The 15,046-nt window shown below is 42.8% G+C and overlaps 1 protein-coding gene across 1 annotated transcript in view; it reads right to left on the reverse strand.

The window, feature by feature from the left end:
* Window positions 1–14,545, reverse strand: part of CAPRIN2 (caprin family member 2) — a 62,106-nt gene extending 47,561 nt beyond the window's left edge. Inside the window, exons 1-9 of the mRNA XM_089671678.1 lie at window positions 14,348–14,545; window positions 12,338–12,400; window positions 11,799–11,885; window positions 7,561–7,799; window positions 6,449–6,531; window positions 5,354–5,512; window positions 3,321–3,358; window positions 2,693–2,929; window positions 209–265 (exon numbers count right to left, since the gene is read on the reverse strand). Of these exons, the coding sequence (XP_089527804.1) occupies window positions 209–265; window positions 2,693–2,929; window positions 3,321–3,358; window positions 5,354–5,512; window positions 6,449–6,531; window positions 7,561–7,799; window positions 11,799–11,885; window positions 12,338–12,400; window positions 14,348–14,545 (1,161 nt within the window). The remainder of the gene's footprint in view (window positions 1–208; window positions 266–2,692; window positions 2,930–3,320; window positions 3,359–5,353; window positions 5,513–6,448; window positions 6,532–7,560; window positions 7,800–11,798; window positions 11,886–12,337; window positions 12,401–14,347) is intronic.
* Between the last annotated feature and the right edge of the window lie 501 nt (window positions 14,546–15,046).

The following is a 15,046-nucleotide window of genomic DNA, read 5'->3' on the forward strand; positions in this document are numbered from 1 at the left end:
CACAGGTCCAGATACTCATACCTCCACCCCGGGGGCAGTTATCACTGTGCCGGGAATCTGGGATCACCTCAATAACTGGCCAGAACCTTCAGAGCTCAGCTCTGCTGGCATCCTGCACCCCCTGTGATGGTGTCACCCAGTGCGGCCTGCCCCCTCTAGGCACACCACTGCACAGACCTAGCATTTTTAAAATTTTATTCCTACTCACCTTAACCTGATCAGCAGGTTTGATTTCAGATGTCTGTTTTTGTGCCCTTTCACGTTTCTAGAATCCAATCAGAACATGTAGTTTATTAAAACAGATACAAAGGGTTTTAGATTTTTCCCCATAGAGGAAAGACTTTTCAAAAGAAGAAAAAAAAAAAGTTACTGGCTTTACAGATTAATGTGAAATTACTGTCCTATCCTTGACTGTTTAAAAATGTTCCCTCCCCCCTCCTGCTACCCAACCTGCGAAAATATGTATATACTTCACCTTATTTTAAGCCCATTCCAGTTATGTGATCTGTGTCAAATCAGTGGCAGCTGCAGTGAAAGGAGAGAATGTTCAACAGCTGGGAATTCCAGGAGTGATTACATCACTCATAGGCTTCCATGTCCAGCCATTGTCTCTTTTCTTCTCCCCTGCAGCAGTGGCTGACTAACGGGGACAGCTGCAGAACACATGACTCAACCAGAACAGGCTAATGGGCAAATACACCTCACAGGGTAAGCCACATAGGTGGGTCGGAGGGGCATTTTTAAACAGTGTTAGGCAGGAGATATATTTAAAGCCGAAAACAGGAGGAATTCAGATCATATTCTCCCCTATTCTAGTGTGCCAATTTGAGATTCCCAGGAGGCCAACATTTCAATTTCACAAATGTATTAACCTCAGAAAAACTTACTGTAATTTTATGAAGTGTTAACTAGAGTGTCTTCCATTTGCAAAAGTGGTTAAGCTAAGACAAAATGAAGCATATCCCTCTGTAGTGTGCATTTGTCTCAATTCGGAGCACCATGAGATTTCTCTCTGCTGCCCGGTTCCTTTGCCATCAGCATGAATCACTTCTGACAAATTTTCCTAACACCAAGAGAAAAAAGTGATTGGGAGGGCCCTTTAGCAGATTGACAGCTCCCTGCCCCGTGCTTGTCAGAGCTGAGATCCTGTATAAATTCAGTACTTTGAATGGATGTAGGGGGATGTACAGCTGCAGATAGACCAGTAGAACGTATGTAGGAGGATTTGTTTAATCTGTCATCGGAGGCCAGTCACTTCACTGGGTATATGTAAGCGTTTACAACCACCAAGTTTATTTAATCTGCTGGTCTAACACTACCCACTGCACTGATGTTGCTGTCCAAAAGGGTGTACCCTTTACCAAGTCATCCAGAAAGCAGACTCTAAAAACAGGAAGTGTTACTGGTTGAATCACAAAATTAAAAGCCTAAAAAAGAAAGCCAATGCAGCCAGCCACCACATACAAGGATTGTTAAACTGGAATGGTATTACATTTTGTTTTGGGGTTAATACCACTTTAATGCACAAGAGCAGCTTGCTTTCAGGCTTCATTTGTTGGACAAACCCGAGGCTGAGCTGCAGTAAGAAAACCCACTGCTAAAATATGAGTCCTATAAACTGGACTCACTGTAATTCAAGACCTCAGCTCTCAAACACCACAACACTAAAAATGCTTTTCATTTTCACCAAAAATACAGTTGTACTCCGAACCACAAATTATGAAAGGCCAATATACACGGCTACCCTAGGAAAGTTGTGTAACGCCCTCTAGCTTAGCTAGGATTTTTGTTAGAAGCTTGGGATGAGTCAGACTGGGAGAGAGTTCACCTCAGGACACACTTGGAGGCTCTACAGGTCAGGGCTTCTGGAGTCATCCCACCCTTCCAGAAACTGCTAGAACTTTCTAGAAGAGGGGTGGAGAGGAGGAGGCCCAGATTTTCATAATCAGGGGAACTTGGCCAATCCCCAGGTAGGATGCTGGGCATGAAGGCCAATGTAAATCCTTAAATATGACAGCTTGTGCAGATGGAATATAGATTGAAGGCAGGTGCTGGAGTGTGGAGTCTACCTACAGGCTGAATGCTGGACAGAAGGATCTCCACTGTGCTAAGTCTCCTAGGGAGGACAATCCTGTCAGCAGGAAGGAGCCAGCTCAGAGTAAGGCCTGAAAGCAGCTACAACCCATCAAGCTAACAGGACAGTGTGAGTACTTCTACACCCCCTGGGCCAAAGGGAGAGGGCGGTCAGGTGGAAGACCCAACTAGTTCTCATCTAGGACTACTTAAGTGGCAGATCTTGGAACCCCTTGCCCAGGGATACCCTCAGTGCAGCCGGGTGAAGAAGAAAGATTCGTCTGGGGTCTTGAAGTTTCTTGGGCATCCCATATACCCCTTAATCCAATCCAAGTTAACCCCTCAAACAAAAACCAGCTCAAGGACTGTTTTACTGACTGATGTAGAAGATTGTGTTGCTTGGGCGTGCATAGCTTAGGGGAGAACCAAACTCAGTGGCTCCTGTGGGAGTAGTGCTACTGTTGCAATTGTCTATAGCCAGATTACCCTTTGTTAAAGATATTTGTGTAAAATCTCCTTTGGGTAGGTCTAGCATGGCCATCATAAAATTAAAATTTTACCAGAAAAGTTAAAGTAATTCTGTAAAACAAAATTCCACCTAGCTCAGTTTTGATTTTACCTCCTTTGGGGGTTCTGATTCACATTTCTTCAGAGGCAGAGCTGCCGGTTGTGGGGTGCTCACTGACCCCTCCCAGGGTTTGGCGAGTGGAGTTAATGGAGGAGTCTGCCACCTCTTTGGCTCTGGCAGTTTTACCATAGCTGCTGGCCAAGCTTTTATGGATTTGACATCCTCTGTTTTCTGCACCTCTGTGGGCCGCATCTGATCAGCTCTTAGCACAATGGGCCTAATAGAAAGCTGTAAAGTAGAAGATCAGAGTCAGAAACTTACTCCTGCTTGGAGGCAAAAGTTAGGTCCTACAATTCCACAAACGAATGTTTGTATACATCCATTTTGTAACCTAGATGACCCAAGATGTTTTAGACAGTTATGTTTTGCTCCCAAAGTTTAAATATAACTAGCCATTTTTGCTGTAACTGTCTTCCACTAGCCAAATTGTTACCATGATTTCACAATTCGAAAGGCATTCATGCACATGGGAGGACAATCATAGGAGGAGTTTGAAGCTATTAGTACAAAACAGGTGGAACATAATGATCCAATTTGTGCCTAGGATTCTGCTTTAGTACCACCAAGCTTAGCCATACAAGAAAAAGTCAAACAGCTTCTCATAAAAGGAATGCCTTACCTCGCGATGGTTAGGTTTCACACATTCCACAAAGGACTCTAGAAGAAAGACAATGAATTACCTCATTTTACGTTATACACTCAAGTCAGTATTTGCATGGGAGTTGCAAAGGGGATTTGCTTAATTAGCTCCAGACTAAGCTCCATCCATATACACAAGTCTGGTTGGTAGTAACCAAATCCCTTGGACACCAAAACCCAATATGCGATTCTGGAGGCCACAAATCAAATGCCCCATCAAAGTCTTAGCAACTGCAGAACAATGATAAACTAAAATAAATCTTGCTCTACTGGGATTATATAGGTTTATACTAAACCTATAGCATTCATGTGAAAATTCTTAGGACATTTGATGACTTGCCAAAAAGTACTTTCAAAACACTTGTCATTTCATTTGTGTTAATATTTGACTTTGGAACAAATGCCACATTCAAAGCTGGAAACTTGTTCAATAAAAATTCTATCCTGCTCCTTCAAATTTTTTCACTATGGTCAAAAATCAATTTGACCCAACCATTAGAAAACCAAACTGTCCTAAAACAATTTTTGACTGAAGCTACTAGTGTATAAACAGTTTTAGTCTTAAAGCATTTTTGTTGGCGATTCAAGCAGATAACAGCACTACCAGCAAGGAGGTCTCAAACTTTAGTCCAGCAGCAAAAGATGTACAGTATGCTTGCTTAACTTCTGAGTATTTTGCTGAAACATGCACGTTACTGGACCTAAAAGCATGATGGTTAGTGTGATGTATTCAGAGCCGGGATAAGGTGGTGGTGGGGAGTTGCAGGATGGGCAGCTGCCCCAGGTGCCTTTAGCATGAGAGGGTTGGGGGCGAGTGCAGCCAGGATTCCTAGCATTCCAAGCTGACAGGAGTAAGCAACAGTGGCATCACTACTCCTGTCAGCTTCGTGCTGGATTGCATATGCCAAATCTGCTCAGGAACTTTGCTGGATGTCAGATTTGTACTTTAGTTTGTTTACCCACCCTTACCTACATTCTTTTTAGTACAACGGCAACTGCCCCAATATATAACTAGCCTTTGCAGCCAGGAGTACATGCAAGAGCAATGCATGAAAGAGGGGAAAAAAAAAACCACATACACATTCCCAGCTCAAGTTACCAACCAGCCAAATTGTAATGTCTAACAGTTCATGTTAAACACAGGTTTAGTTTGCACACATTTGCAAATACAAGTGTAAGCTACAGAGCCTCTTTACGGCACCCCAGTATTCAGCAGCCCTAACTTTATAAATTATGAAAGCCTCCATAGTAGAAGCACAAGTATAATGGATGGATTGCAGGCAGGTAAGCGTAGAGGGAGCCCACCCCTCAAAAAGCACAGGGGCGCACTGGAACCCCATCATTTAGCACAATGGCAGCAAAGGTGTCCAGTGCATCCCCTCACCTATATACCAACAGTACAACAGAAACTGCCCCAACCTATAACTGGAAGGGGGGGGGGGAGAATTTGTTTAAGGGGAAGGATTTGTGCTCATAAGGATGATTGAGGGGAAATTTGAGGAGAGAGGATGTGTGCATTTTTTTTGGAGGGGGGGGGGGGAATTGTTCCACCAAGGGTGACTGGGGGGGTATTTATGCTAGAATGGAAATTTGGGGGGGAATTGTGCTTTGAGCGGAAATTTGAGGGGTGAGGATGTGTACCAAGGAGGGTGTTTTTTTGAGGGGGGTTATACCTAGGGGTTTACGGTGCCAATTAGTGCTTAATTTTGGGGGGGATTTTTGCCGACACATGCCTCGTGCATCTGAGTGGGGGGCGCAGTTTGACATCTGTACCCTGGGCATTAGATGACCTTGCGCTGGGTGTATTGCAGTGCATATTGAATGCACCATTGTGCTTAGATGGGAAAATGTTATCCAGTTTTTATACAGTACATTTTAAAGGAAGCCTTGACCACCAGAAACAGAAATGTGTACAAAACACAGGACTGGATAAAGAGAAACATGTCAATGTATGTTTGGCTAGAGCTTCAAATTGAAAACCCTTTGTGTGTTACAAAAACTTCAAACACACACCTTGCTCTCTCACTAGTTCAAGCGTTGCCACTTTGTGAATCTCAGTCTTTGGAGGCTCCTCAGGTAAAACCTCTGGCTTCTTCTCTGGAGGAGGATCAGGGACACTTTCAAAGTAACCGCAATCCAACATTCTGGCAATGAGGTCTTTCAAATATTTATCTAAGTGAAGAGTAAATGCAGGTCATAGATTATGCATAACAGAAGGGAAGTGAACTTTAATTCAGGAAATTAAAGTCCATATACTTAAGAGTTGTATGTGCCTTTCCATCTGCTGCAAAGGTCTGCACAGAGTTAATTAAGGTGACAAGTCTAGGTGACCGCTGATAGGCCCATCAGTTTCTCTGGCTCTGGAGAAACTTGCTCCACATTACCCACATGAGAAAATGCCAGGTCAGAACTCCCAATAGGACTTCGCTCCATTCTAGTCAAAGCCAATGGCACACTAGGCAGAAAGGAGAAATTTGAGTCCTGTAGCATGTACCAAGAAGTCAGCTACAGCAGCTCTTAATTCTCACGTTTTGTCTCAAAGTTATTCGCCAACTTAGAGATCCTTCCTCTGCCACTTCCCTCACAAAATAAATGCTTGCTATGAAGGTGTCTTCTCCTGCACTCCTGAAACATTAAAATCCCTTTTTCATCTTTGCAGGACAAAGGTTAAGCATTTTCAGCAGTGATACAGGTGAGGATTTAACCCTATTGGGCTTTTAATCCTTAATCTATCCAAAGCCCAAACCATTTTGGCTTTTGATACACCAAGCTAGTCAACAGTTGATAGGTGGTGCTGGTCACTTGATCATGAATGTAGCACCCTCCTAGTCAGCTAGGGGGAGCTAGACCTCAATTGTTAGCTAGGAGTGCTGAGTAGCAGCCAGGGTGTGAACAGCTAGCAGGCCAAATTATAATGGTCAGAGCTTAGAGGCTTTGCAGACCAGCCCTCTGGAATCACCCCATTCTAGAACTTTGGAGCAGTGACTCCTGAATGCAAGTGTGTGAAATTACTTAGCTGTGTGGGACTATAGGGGGACCCAAACCGTTAGCAAGGACTAAGGGGGTAGTGCTACATGAAGATTTATTGGGCTTTAGTGATAAACTTACAGTTGGTTCCAGCCACTGTTTTCTCATTACCCTCTAGCAGATTCCAGAAGTAGACAGCTGACTGATCCATCTCATCTTCTAGACTGAAAAAAACATTAACACAAGTGACCAGTGGCCAAGTGTACCCAGTCTACAAATTTTATGCTAGATATTAGTTTTTTTTTTTTCCCCCCCACACACTTTTCCTAGCCCCACTCCTGCTGTGCTATTGTATATACTATAGCCAGGGGAGTATTTACCACAAGGCACTTGCCTAGGGCAGCACCCTCCCCAGTAGGGATGAAAGAATGGACACGTGCTTCATGGGAACCAGGTGGGATCCGAGAGGCTACGGGCTGCTTGGTGGTGTATGTATTGCCTGACTCATTCCCAGAGATGACTATGAGTGTTAGCGGTGTTGGTCAATGTCAGACTCTCTCCATGGGAGGGGGGGGGGGTTGTGTTGGTCGGTGTCCATGGGGGCAGACAATTTTTGTGTTGCCTAGGGCAGCACAAAACCTTAATACGTCACTGACTATAGCCTGCGGCACTGGTCATTCAGGGAAAAGCCCGACAGCTGGTTGTACAGAAATTGTTCGTTAGATTCACTTCTAAACAATCGGCCTGCCCATACATTGTTGAAAAAATCAGCTGCGCCTGCTAAACCAGATTAATTATGTATGGCTGCCCTTACAGTTCTTGTATCACCAACCTCACTCAGAGCTGAAAATGAACAAAATAGGAGTTAGAATGACCCTTTGTTAGAACAAGTCTGTAGTCTTAGACCTCTAAACTAGGCTTCATCTGATCTGAATTAGCCCCTTAGATGCCCTTTATGTTCAGTTTAACTCCTCACAATAAAGCCTGCAGAAACACCTAAGTTTCTGGAGCATGGAAAGAATACGCTTTACACTTTCTATCATGCGACAGTGCTGTGTTTGAGAGACACGTTGGAAGTAGGAAAAACACAAAATAAGCATAGGTTTCCAGATAAAAATCCCATGATTTCTTCTCCATTGAAAACTGAAATAATAAAATACCAATGAAACGTGCTGGTGGCCCTTTCTCCCAGCCTGCTGTCTACAACTTGTAAGATGTCCCAATACCAGGGGCAAATCAGTTTCCAAACTTACCTCATGTGTTTGAACCTCTTGTGGCAGATGAGCCTTGCAAACTTTGTTAGATAATCCAGTTCCTTGGAGGAGATGTACATGGCTCCGTTAAGTCCATCTTTAAAGTCTCCCTGGACATGATCCCGAGAGAAAGACTGCAGCAAGTACTGTATCTGCAGGACTGTATGCAGGCGCTTCTTTTCCGCTTCAAGCCTTTGGACATGCTCCCGCCTCAATGACTTCTTCTGGGCTTTAATCAGCTGAGAAAGTCCAAAATTACTTATGCATTGCAGTGGTGCTGGAGTCCAACCAGACCTGAGGTAGGCCCAGATCGGCTGAAATTCACACTGCATATTTGACAACTAAAAAAAGGTAAGGGACCGATTTTAGTGTCCCTTTAAAAAGGACATATAGGAGGTGGTCCAGGACTCAACTACAGTCTATATTAAAAAAAAAAAAAAAAAAAAAAAAAAAACACCCCCCGTAACAATGCCAGGATTCTGAGATGTGAAAACCCAAGATATCACTTATGAATGTTTCCACATTTTTAAAAAAAAGGTTTAATTCATCTGTTCAACTCCATAAAGAGAAAACTACAAAAACAAAATAGTGTTATTAAATCCAGGACACTTCATTCACTATATCTGGTCTCCCACAGCACACATGGAAATGCAATTTTAGTAAATATAAACTGCCAAATGCCTTCTCAGCAGTTGTGACTTTTCAGTGTCCAGCTGAGCACTGGTTAAAGCTCGTAGGAGTTTATTTTCCTCACTGTCCATTGAGGACCCCTGACCCTATGCTGATCACATGCACCCTCCCAAGGAAAAAACTAGCAACACACCAAACGGAGCATGTGCAGCTTGCCCCCAAGGCTGTTCTATCAGGAGATAAAATGGGGATAGTAGAAGGGGAGGACTAGAAAAGACAGGATCAAACATGTTTTACACAATGCAGAGGATTAACCACTTGCCTAACAGACACTTTTACCCCTTCATGCCCAGGCCAATTTTCAGCTTTCAGTGCTGTTGCACTTTGAATGGCAATTGCATGGTCATGCAACACTGTACCCATATGAAATCTATTTTTTTTCACACAAATACAGCTTTCTTTTGGTAGTATTTAATCACCACTGGGGTTTTTATTTTTTGCACTATAAAGAAAAAAAAAAAGTTTTTGTTTGCATTATAAAATTTTGCAAACAGGTAATTTTTCTCCTTCACTGATGTGCCCTGATTATCAGCGCAGATGTCCTGACATTTGCCAGTTATCAACAACTGTATTTACTTTGTGATCTGCTGTGTCAATGGACACAGCTGATCACGTGGTAAAAGGCCGCTGTGATTGGCCTTTTACCTAGTCATGTGATCAGCTGTGTACGTAGGACATGGCGATCACTGACAGCGCCAGGGGCGTGCATTCTGGGAGGATGTAATATGATGCCCTCCCAGAACTGGATACTGTGCTGTAGCAGTCATTCCATTACAGCACGGTTAAGTGGTTAACCTCTTACGTGCCACATTGAGTATAACAAGCATGCTTTACGGCACATACAGATTCATTTTACTGTTCTGGGTTTAGTAACACTAACATGGTTGCATAAATATGCACATCCTTAAATACTTTGTTGAATTACCTTTTGGTTTTATGACGTCATCCAGTCTCGGGGGTAGGAGAATCAGCATGGCACACCTTTCCTTGGGAATCTTTGCCCATGCTTCCTTAAAGCATTCAGATTGCAAGGGCATTTCCTATGCAAAGCCCTGTTCAAATCATCCCACAGATTTTTCAATCAGCTTCATGTCTATGCAATTCCAAAACTTTGTTTTTCTGCAATAGCCACTCTTTAGTTGAGAGGTATGCTCTGTTAAGCTGAAAGGTGAAATTCCTCTTAATCAGCTTTTTAAGAGAAGCCTGATTGTTTTGGCCTCTAATTGACTGATATTTGGAATGGTTCACAAGTCCCCCTTACTTTAACTAAAACCCTTGTTCCTGCTGTACAAAAAAAAAAACCCCCAAAACAATGCTGCCACCACCCGGCTTCACTGTGGCTCAGTGCAGGTTATACACTAAACATACTTTTTGGAATTGTCAAAAAAGTTAAATTTGCCTCTTCAGAACATATTCACATGCTTTTGGCAGGTTATGTTGGTTTTTGTAACACATAACAGCCTAGCAGCTTTTAATGTTGCTTAAAACTTTACCTCAGAGGTTTTACCCCTTTAATGACCAGGGCATTTTTTGCTATTCAGCACTGTGCTACTTTAACTGGCAATTGCTTGGTCATGTAACACTACCCAAATGAAATGTGTCACACCCACCTCTTTTGGTGGTATTCACCACTGGGTTTACTTTTGCTATATTAAAAAACCCAACATTTGAAAAAATAAGTTTAGTTTCTGCTATAAAATATTTAGGCAAAAATGTAGTGTGCTATATTGCTTTGTTAAAATAACCCAAATTTGTGTATGTTTAGTGTGTGTGAAGGTTATAGAGTCTACAAACTATGGTATACATATTTGAAAATTGATCAGTCCCGATGACAGCCTATCATTTAAGGCCCTAAAATGCCAGGACAGCACAAATACCTCGCAAATGACCTTTTGGAAAGTACAGTCCATTTAAAAAGACATGACAAGTTTTTGAAACTAACTTAATACATTAAATAAGTTCACAATTTTCCACATCACCAGTACAGCACCACTATTGGTGTGGTGGAGAAAAAAAAAAAAAAAAAAAAAAAAAAAAGATACCGACAGTCTTTTTTTTTTTTTTTTTCTAACACCATACTGTCACCAGAGTAGTTCAGTGTAGCCACAGAAACTGTACTACTCTGGCGGTGATCAGGGATCTTTTACAGTTTATAAAACAGTGATGATCACTGCTATAAGCAATAGTTTCAACGGTCATGAATGGCTTTCATTCATGACAGCTTGCTTACTACTGTGATTTGCAACAGCTAATCACATGTTGCAGGGTGTCATGTACCATGTGATAGCTGTGGGCCAATCACGGCATCTCAATAGTAAGCAAGCTGTCATAAATGGAAGCCAGTTGACAGTTTTGCTTACATGTAATTGCTTTGAGTGGTCAGAGCACGATACCTTGGCCATTCAGTGGCTGGGTACTGGGCACTGTGATATCCTGTCTCAGGTCATGGAATTGCGCTTCTACCTGTCCCAGGGGGTGCGCCAATGCGGTTTGATGTTCCAGTACGCTGCCTAGCCTGTAGCTGCCACCCACTTGCAGTAAATGTACTGTGGACATGCAGCAAGCAGTTAAGGCCTCTTGGCAGCCTTCCAGATGATTTTTCTTATTTTCCGCAATTTGAGGAATGTCCAGCTTGTTATGTGGAGAATGTATGGCACCAACAGTGATGTTGACTCTTCTGTGCTCCATGGTATAGCTAATGCCTTAGAAATTTTGTACTCTTCTCGTGATGAATTCAAAAAGGGATCTCCTTGTACCTTCAAGGTAGAGCAGGCAAAGATTTCCAAGCCAAAATGTGCTTTGCTGAGACATGTACCCCAAAAGATGGGACAGGTTATTTTAGGTTTATTCCCCTAAAGATTTTATTTAAATTTTTTGGGTGTGATTTGAGTGTGGGTGAGGACACAGGCCCCATGATCCCCTATTGCCCGGGGGCCCCATGAGTTGTCAGTGCGCCCCTGGGTGTGGCTTTTTATAACCACTGTACGTGCACTGGAGCCAGGTATTGGCAACAGTAATTAAGCACTGACCTTAGGGCAATAAAAGTTAGAAACATAACACAATCCTCAGAGGTTCTAACCATTCACTGCTCAAAGTGTTGCTATTTGACCCCCTTAGAGAAATTTGAAACGAGAGGGGAATTTCCCACCACAGGACCCTGTTCAGGAGCTTTCAGTTATAAGTGATGAACTGTGTGTCCTTTTTCTGTTGTGTTGTCATCCTGTCATGTGCTTCCAGCACAGACAATGGGCTATGCATGTTCCACCACTACCTCCATCAAGTTGTCTGCCTTGGGCAATGACAGCGGTTATTGCTGGAGCAAGCAATGGACAGAAAATTTAAAAAAAAAAATGTTCAAGAATAAAAGCTAGACAATTTAGACATTTATGGTGGACAGTGCCTGAGCAATCACAAGTTTTTTTTTTTAATGAAATATAAAAACAGCTTTCCCTTGAGTACAGGTTTGTTCTCAATGTAGCCTACTAGGTCAACAGATCCTCTTCACGTGACACCATTTAAATACATGTTCATGAATAAAAACCACTTACATCTTGGTTGAGAGCAGAAAAGGTCTTCTGGAGCTCCTTAGCAAATTCCAAGTTGTGAAGCACCTCATCATATTTCTCTACTGCATCCTGAAAGACATGGACCCCACAGAAACACTATTCACTACAGCAGCTCTGCAAATTCCTATTAAATAGGACTGACTAAATAACCCATTCGCTTAACTTTAGACAAAGTAGTCCCACAATATATCCATGGATTGTGTGTCAAACTACTTTAGTCCACACAAGTTGCCGCAAGGCTTAAATATTAATTTGTCCCTGCCCCTTCGTTTCCTATGGAGTTTACCTACTGGTCATTTAGGAAACTCATAATAGTAAAAAAGGACAAACAGGGAGGCTTAGTTGGCATGGTCAAATTCAACTTACATAATTAGCATTGTTTAACTGACTGTCTTGACTTACTGGAGGTTTTCCTGATTCTAGAAGGTTGCCCAAAAACAAAACAAAAAAACACAAACACAAAATGGACACGCATTAGAACCTCAGCTTGCTATCAGGGTGCATTAACAAAACATACTAACCAGCTGATCCTGATTTAGCGCCTCCCCATTATTTAAACGATCTCTGTAGTCTTCTAGTTTAACCTGGTTAAAAAAAATAAAAATTCAGGGTCAAATGATCCACAAGCATAAATCTGTATTGTGTCTAGGCCATACATTCAAGCAGAACAATTTGATGACCACAATATGCTAGGTTTCCTATGTAGAGCTACCCCCTAAGGAGCCTCTGGATTTTGGGTCCCCCTTTGTACAGCCAGGCAAAGCACATTTTTCCACCTTCCATTCTCAGTTAACCAGTTTTTGTTTTATTGAGTGAATATAAACTTTGATGGGAATAAGGGGGTTATGGGATGCCCATAGTTCAACGACAGCAACATCTCTATGCACAACTTGCAGCAAAAAATGGATCCTAGACTACACAAATATCAGTCCTTAATGGATCAGTAGCAGATATCCCATCTGCTATTAGGAGCTCTATGTCCCCTTTGCAGAAAGAGCAATGTCCCAACTGTATGCAGGAGCTCTATGTCCCCTTAGTAGGAATGCAAGCACACCTGGCTTCTATGAATGAATCCCAGAACATTGGGTAGAGGCACGTTGTGGCACTGTCCCTTTTTGTTAGGTTCTTCCTTTGTTGTCCCTGGAGGTGGTAAGAGGTACTCACTGTCCCTTGAAATCCTGCTACTCGGTAAAGACTGCTGTCCAGGCCTCCTGCTTTACAAATCCTCCCATGCAATACAGGGTGTCTCCTGGATGAGGCTGAAGGGTGGTGAAGATCCTTCTGATCAAAAAGCTCCTTCAGCTCCTGCCTGGATTCAGAACCCCTAGACCCGCAGGGTCCCCTCCCGGCCTCTTGATCTCTGACTCCGCAATCCATATGCCAACCAGCAACAAACCCCTACTGACTAGGCTCTTCAATATTTATTGGGAGATCTTACCACCCTGCCAGGCCTCTTGCCTGGGGATTGGTCAAACCTCCATGAATATTTAGATCCCTGCCCCTGTACCCCCTTCCACTAGTTTCAAGATGCTTCTGGAAACTTCCAGAACCAGGGAGAGGTGACAAAGGCCTGATCTGCAGAGCTCTCCAGCCTGACTTGAGCCTCAGACATGCTCACTTGTGCTACACTCACTAACAGGTTGTCTCAGAATTCGTACTTACATATTAAAGTGGTAGTAAAGTCTAAATCAGAAAAATCGCTGACAGGCAGGGTTTTTATATCAGAAGAGACCCTAGAGGTCTGTTATAAATCTCCCCCATCTGATAGTGAGCAATGTTATCTGAGCCACGCATGCGCAGCTCAGATCACATTTATGGCCCACATTGTGCAGTAACAATGTGATTCCCATGCATGGGAGTGACAACACCCTGGCCATCAAGCAGCCGAAAATACAAAATCTAGAAGAAAGTGGGTGAACATGAAAGTGCCAGGGAGCCGGCCAGAGTGCAGCGCTGGTTGGATCAGTTGGTCGGTAAGGGTCATAATGTGCTAGTATGCACTGCATACTAGTACAGTATGGCTAAAATCTGCAAGGGGGAGGCAATTCCTTCAGTTTTCTCACTAACTACTACCGCTTCAAAAGAATTGCTTGATAAAGAGCAGGAGGATGCTAAATAAAGGATACTAAATAAAGTGGGAGCTATAAAAGTACTACATGTTCAGTTACCCAACCACAGAACTAGAATGTCAGCTATTGAATGTTTTCACTCTCAAAGGGAAGGTACTTTTTTTACCACATTTAAAAATAACCTGACTCAAGTACGCAAATTTGATATGCAAACATTCACCAGCTACATGCCTGCACCAGGCCAGCAGCTCCCCAAGTAGTGGAAGATAATGCTGCCAAATCCCAGACCTTCAAGTCATCAAGAGCAGTTGCCACATTTATATCCATAAATAAAAGCCAATAGGCAATCTGGTGCATACTCTTAGGCCCTGGTCAACCCTTGCTATCACCAAATTTGAGCTAGTCAGCGGTCATCTTACACAGTCACCTAGCAGAAATAATGTAGCATGAAGACACCAGTACCTTCTTTTTCTCAATGTTGCGGATTTTGTGCTTCAGGCTAATTAAGCCATTCTCTATATAAGTCTCATAAACCTGGAGAGGTGTTGCGGTAGAGGACAGCGAGGACTGCAGGGAGCTGAGGCCCCGCTCAGACTGACTCTTGATTTCTCGCATCAGCTGGTCATCACCAGTGGGACTGGATTGTGAGAGCTGCACCATTGTAAAGGCCTACCATACTGAAAGAAGAGGAAAGTGTTAATTGCATACATCGATATAACATACCTCCCAACTTGAGATGGAAAAGAGGGACACATAGCATGAAGTATGTAGGCAAAGGATGTTCCCTTGCCATGACTCCAGTATGTAGACCATGACAAAATGCACAAAAAAGTGTCTCTCAAAATCTCATCACTTTTCATTTATAGTGGCTTTTCAAAACAGTAACTTAAAGATTTGATGGGGTAGTGTAGTAAAATACTTTGATAATTGACTACTACATTTGTATATATAGGTCTACACATCAGGCCAAATAGAGGGGCACCTAAGGAAGAAAGCAGGACAGATTGTGATCCAAAAGAGGATTTGGATTGAAAAGAGGGACAGTCCCACCAAATGGACAGTTGGGAGCTATGATATAGTGGTAGAGTGCTACCATGTTGTATATTAGATCACAGTACCATGGACCAAGTGTTTTCAGCACTGAAACTGAACTTCCCCCAC

This window comes from Staurois parvus, unplaced genomic scaffold (genome assembly GCF_062004578.1).
Source record: "Staurois parvus isolate SC_StPar_1 unplaced genomic scaffold, SC_StPar_1.0 ptg000114l, whole genome shotgun sequence".
NCBI classification, from domain to species: Eukaryota; Metazoa; Chordata; class Amphibia; order Anura; family Ranidae; genus Staurois; species Staurois parvus.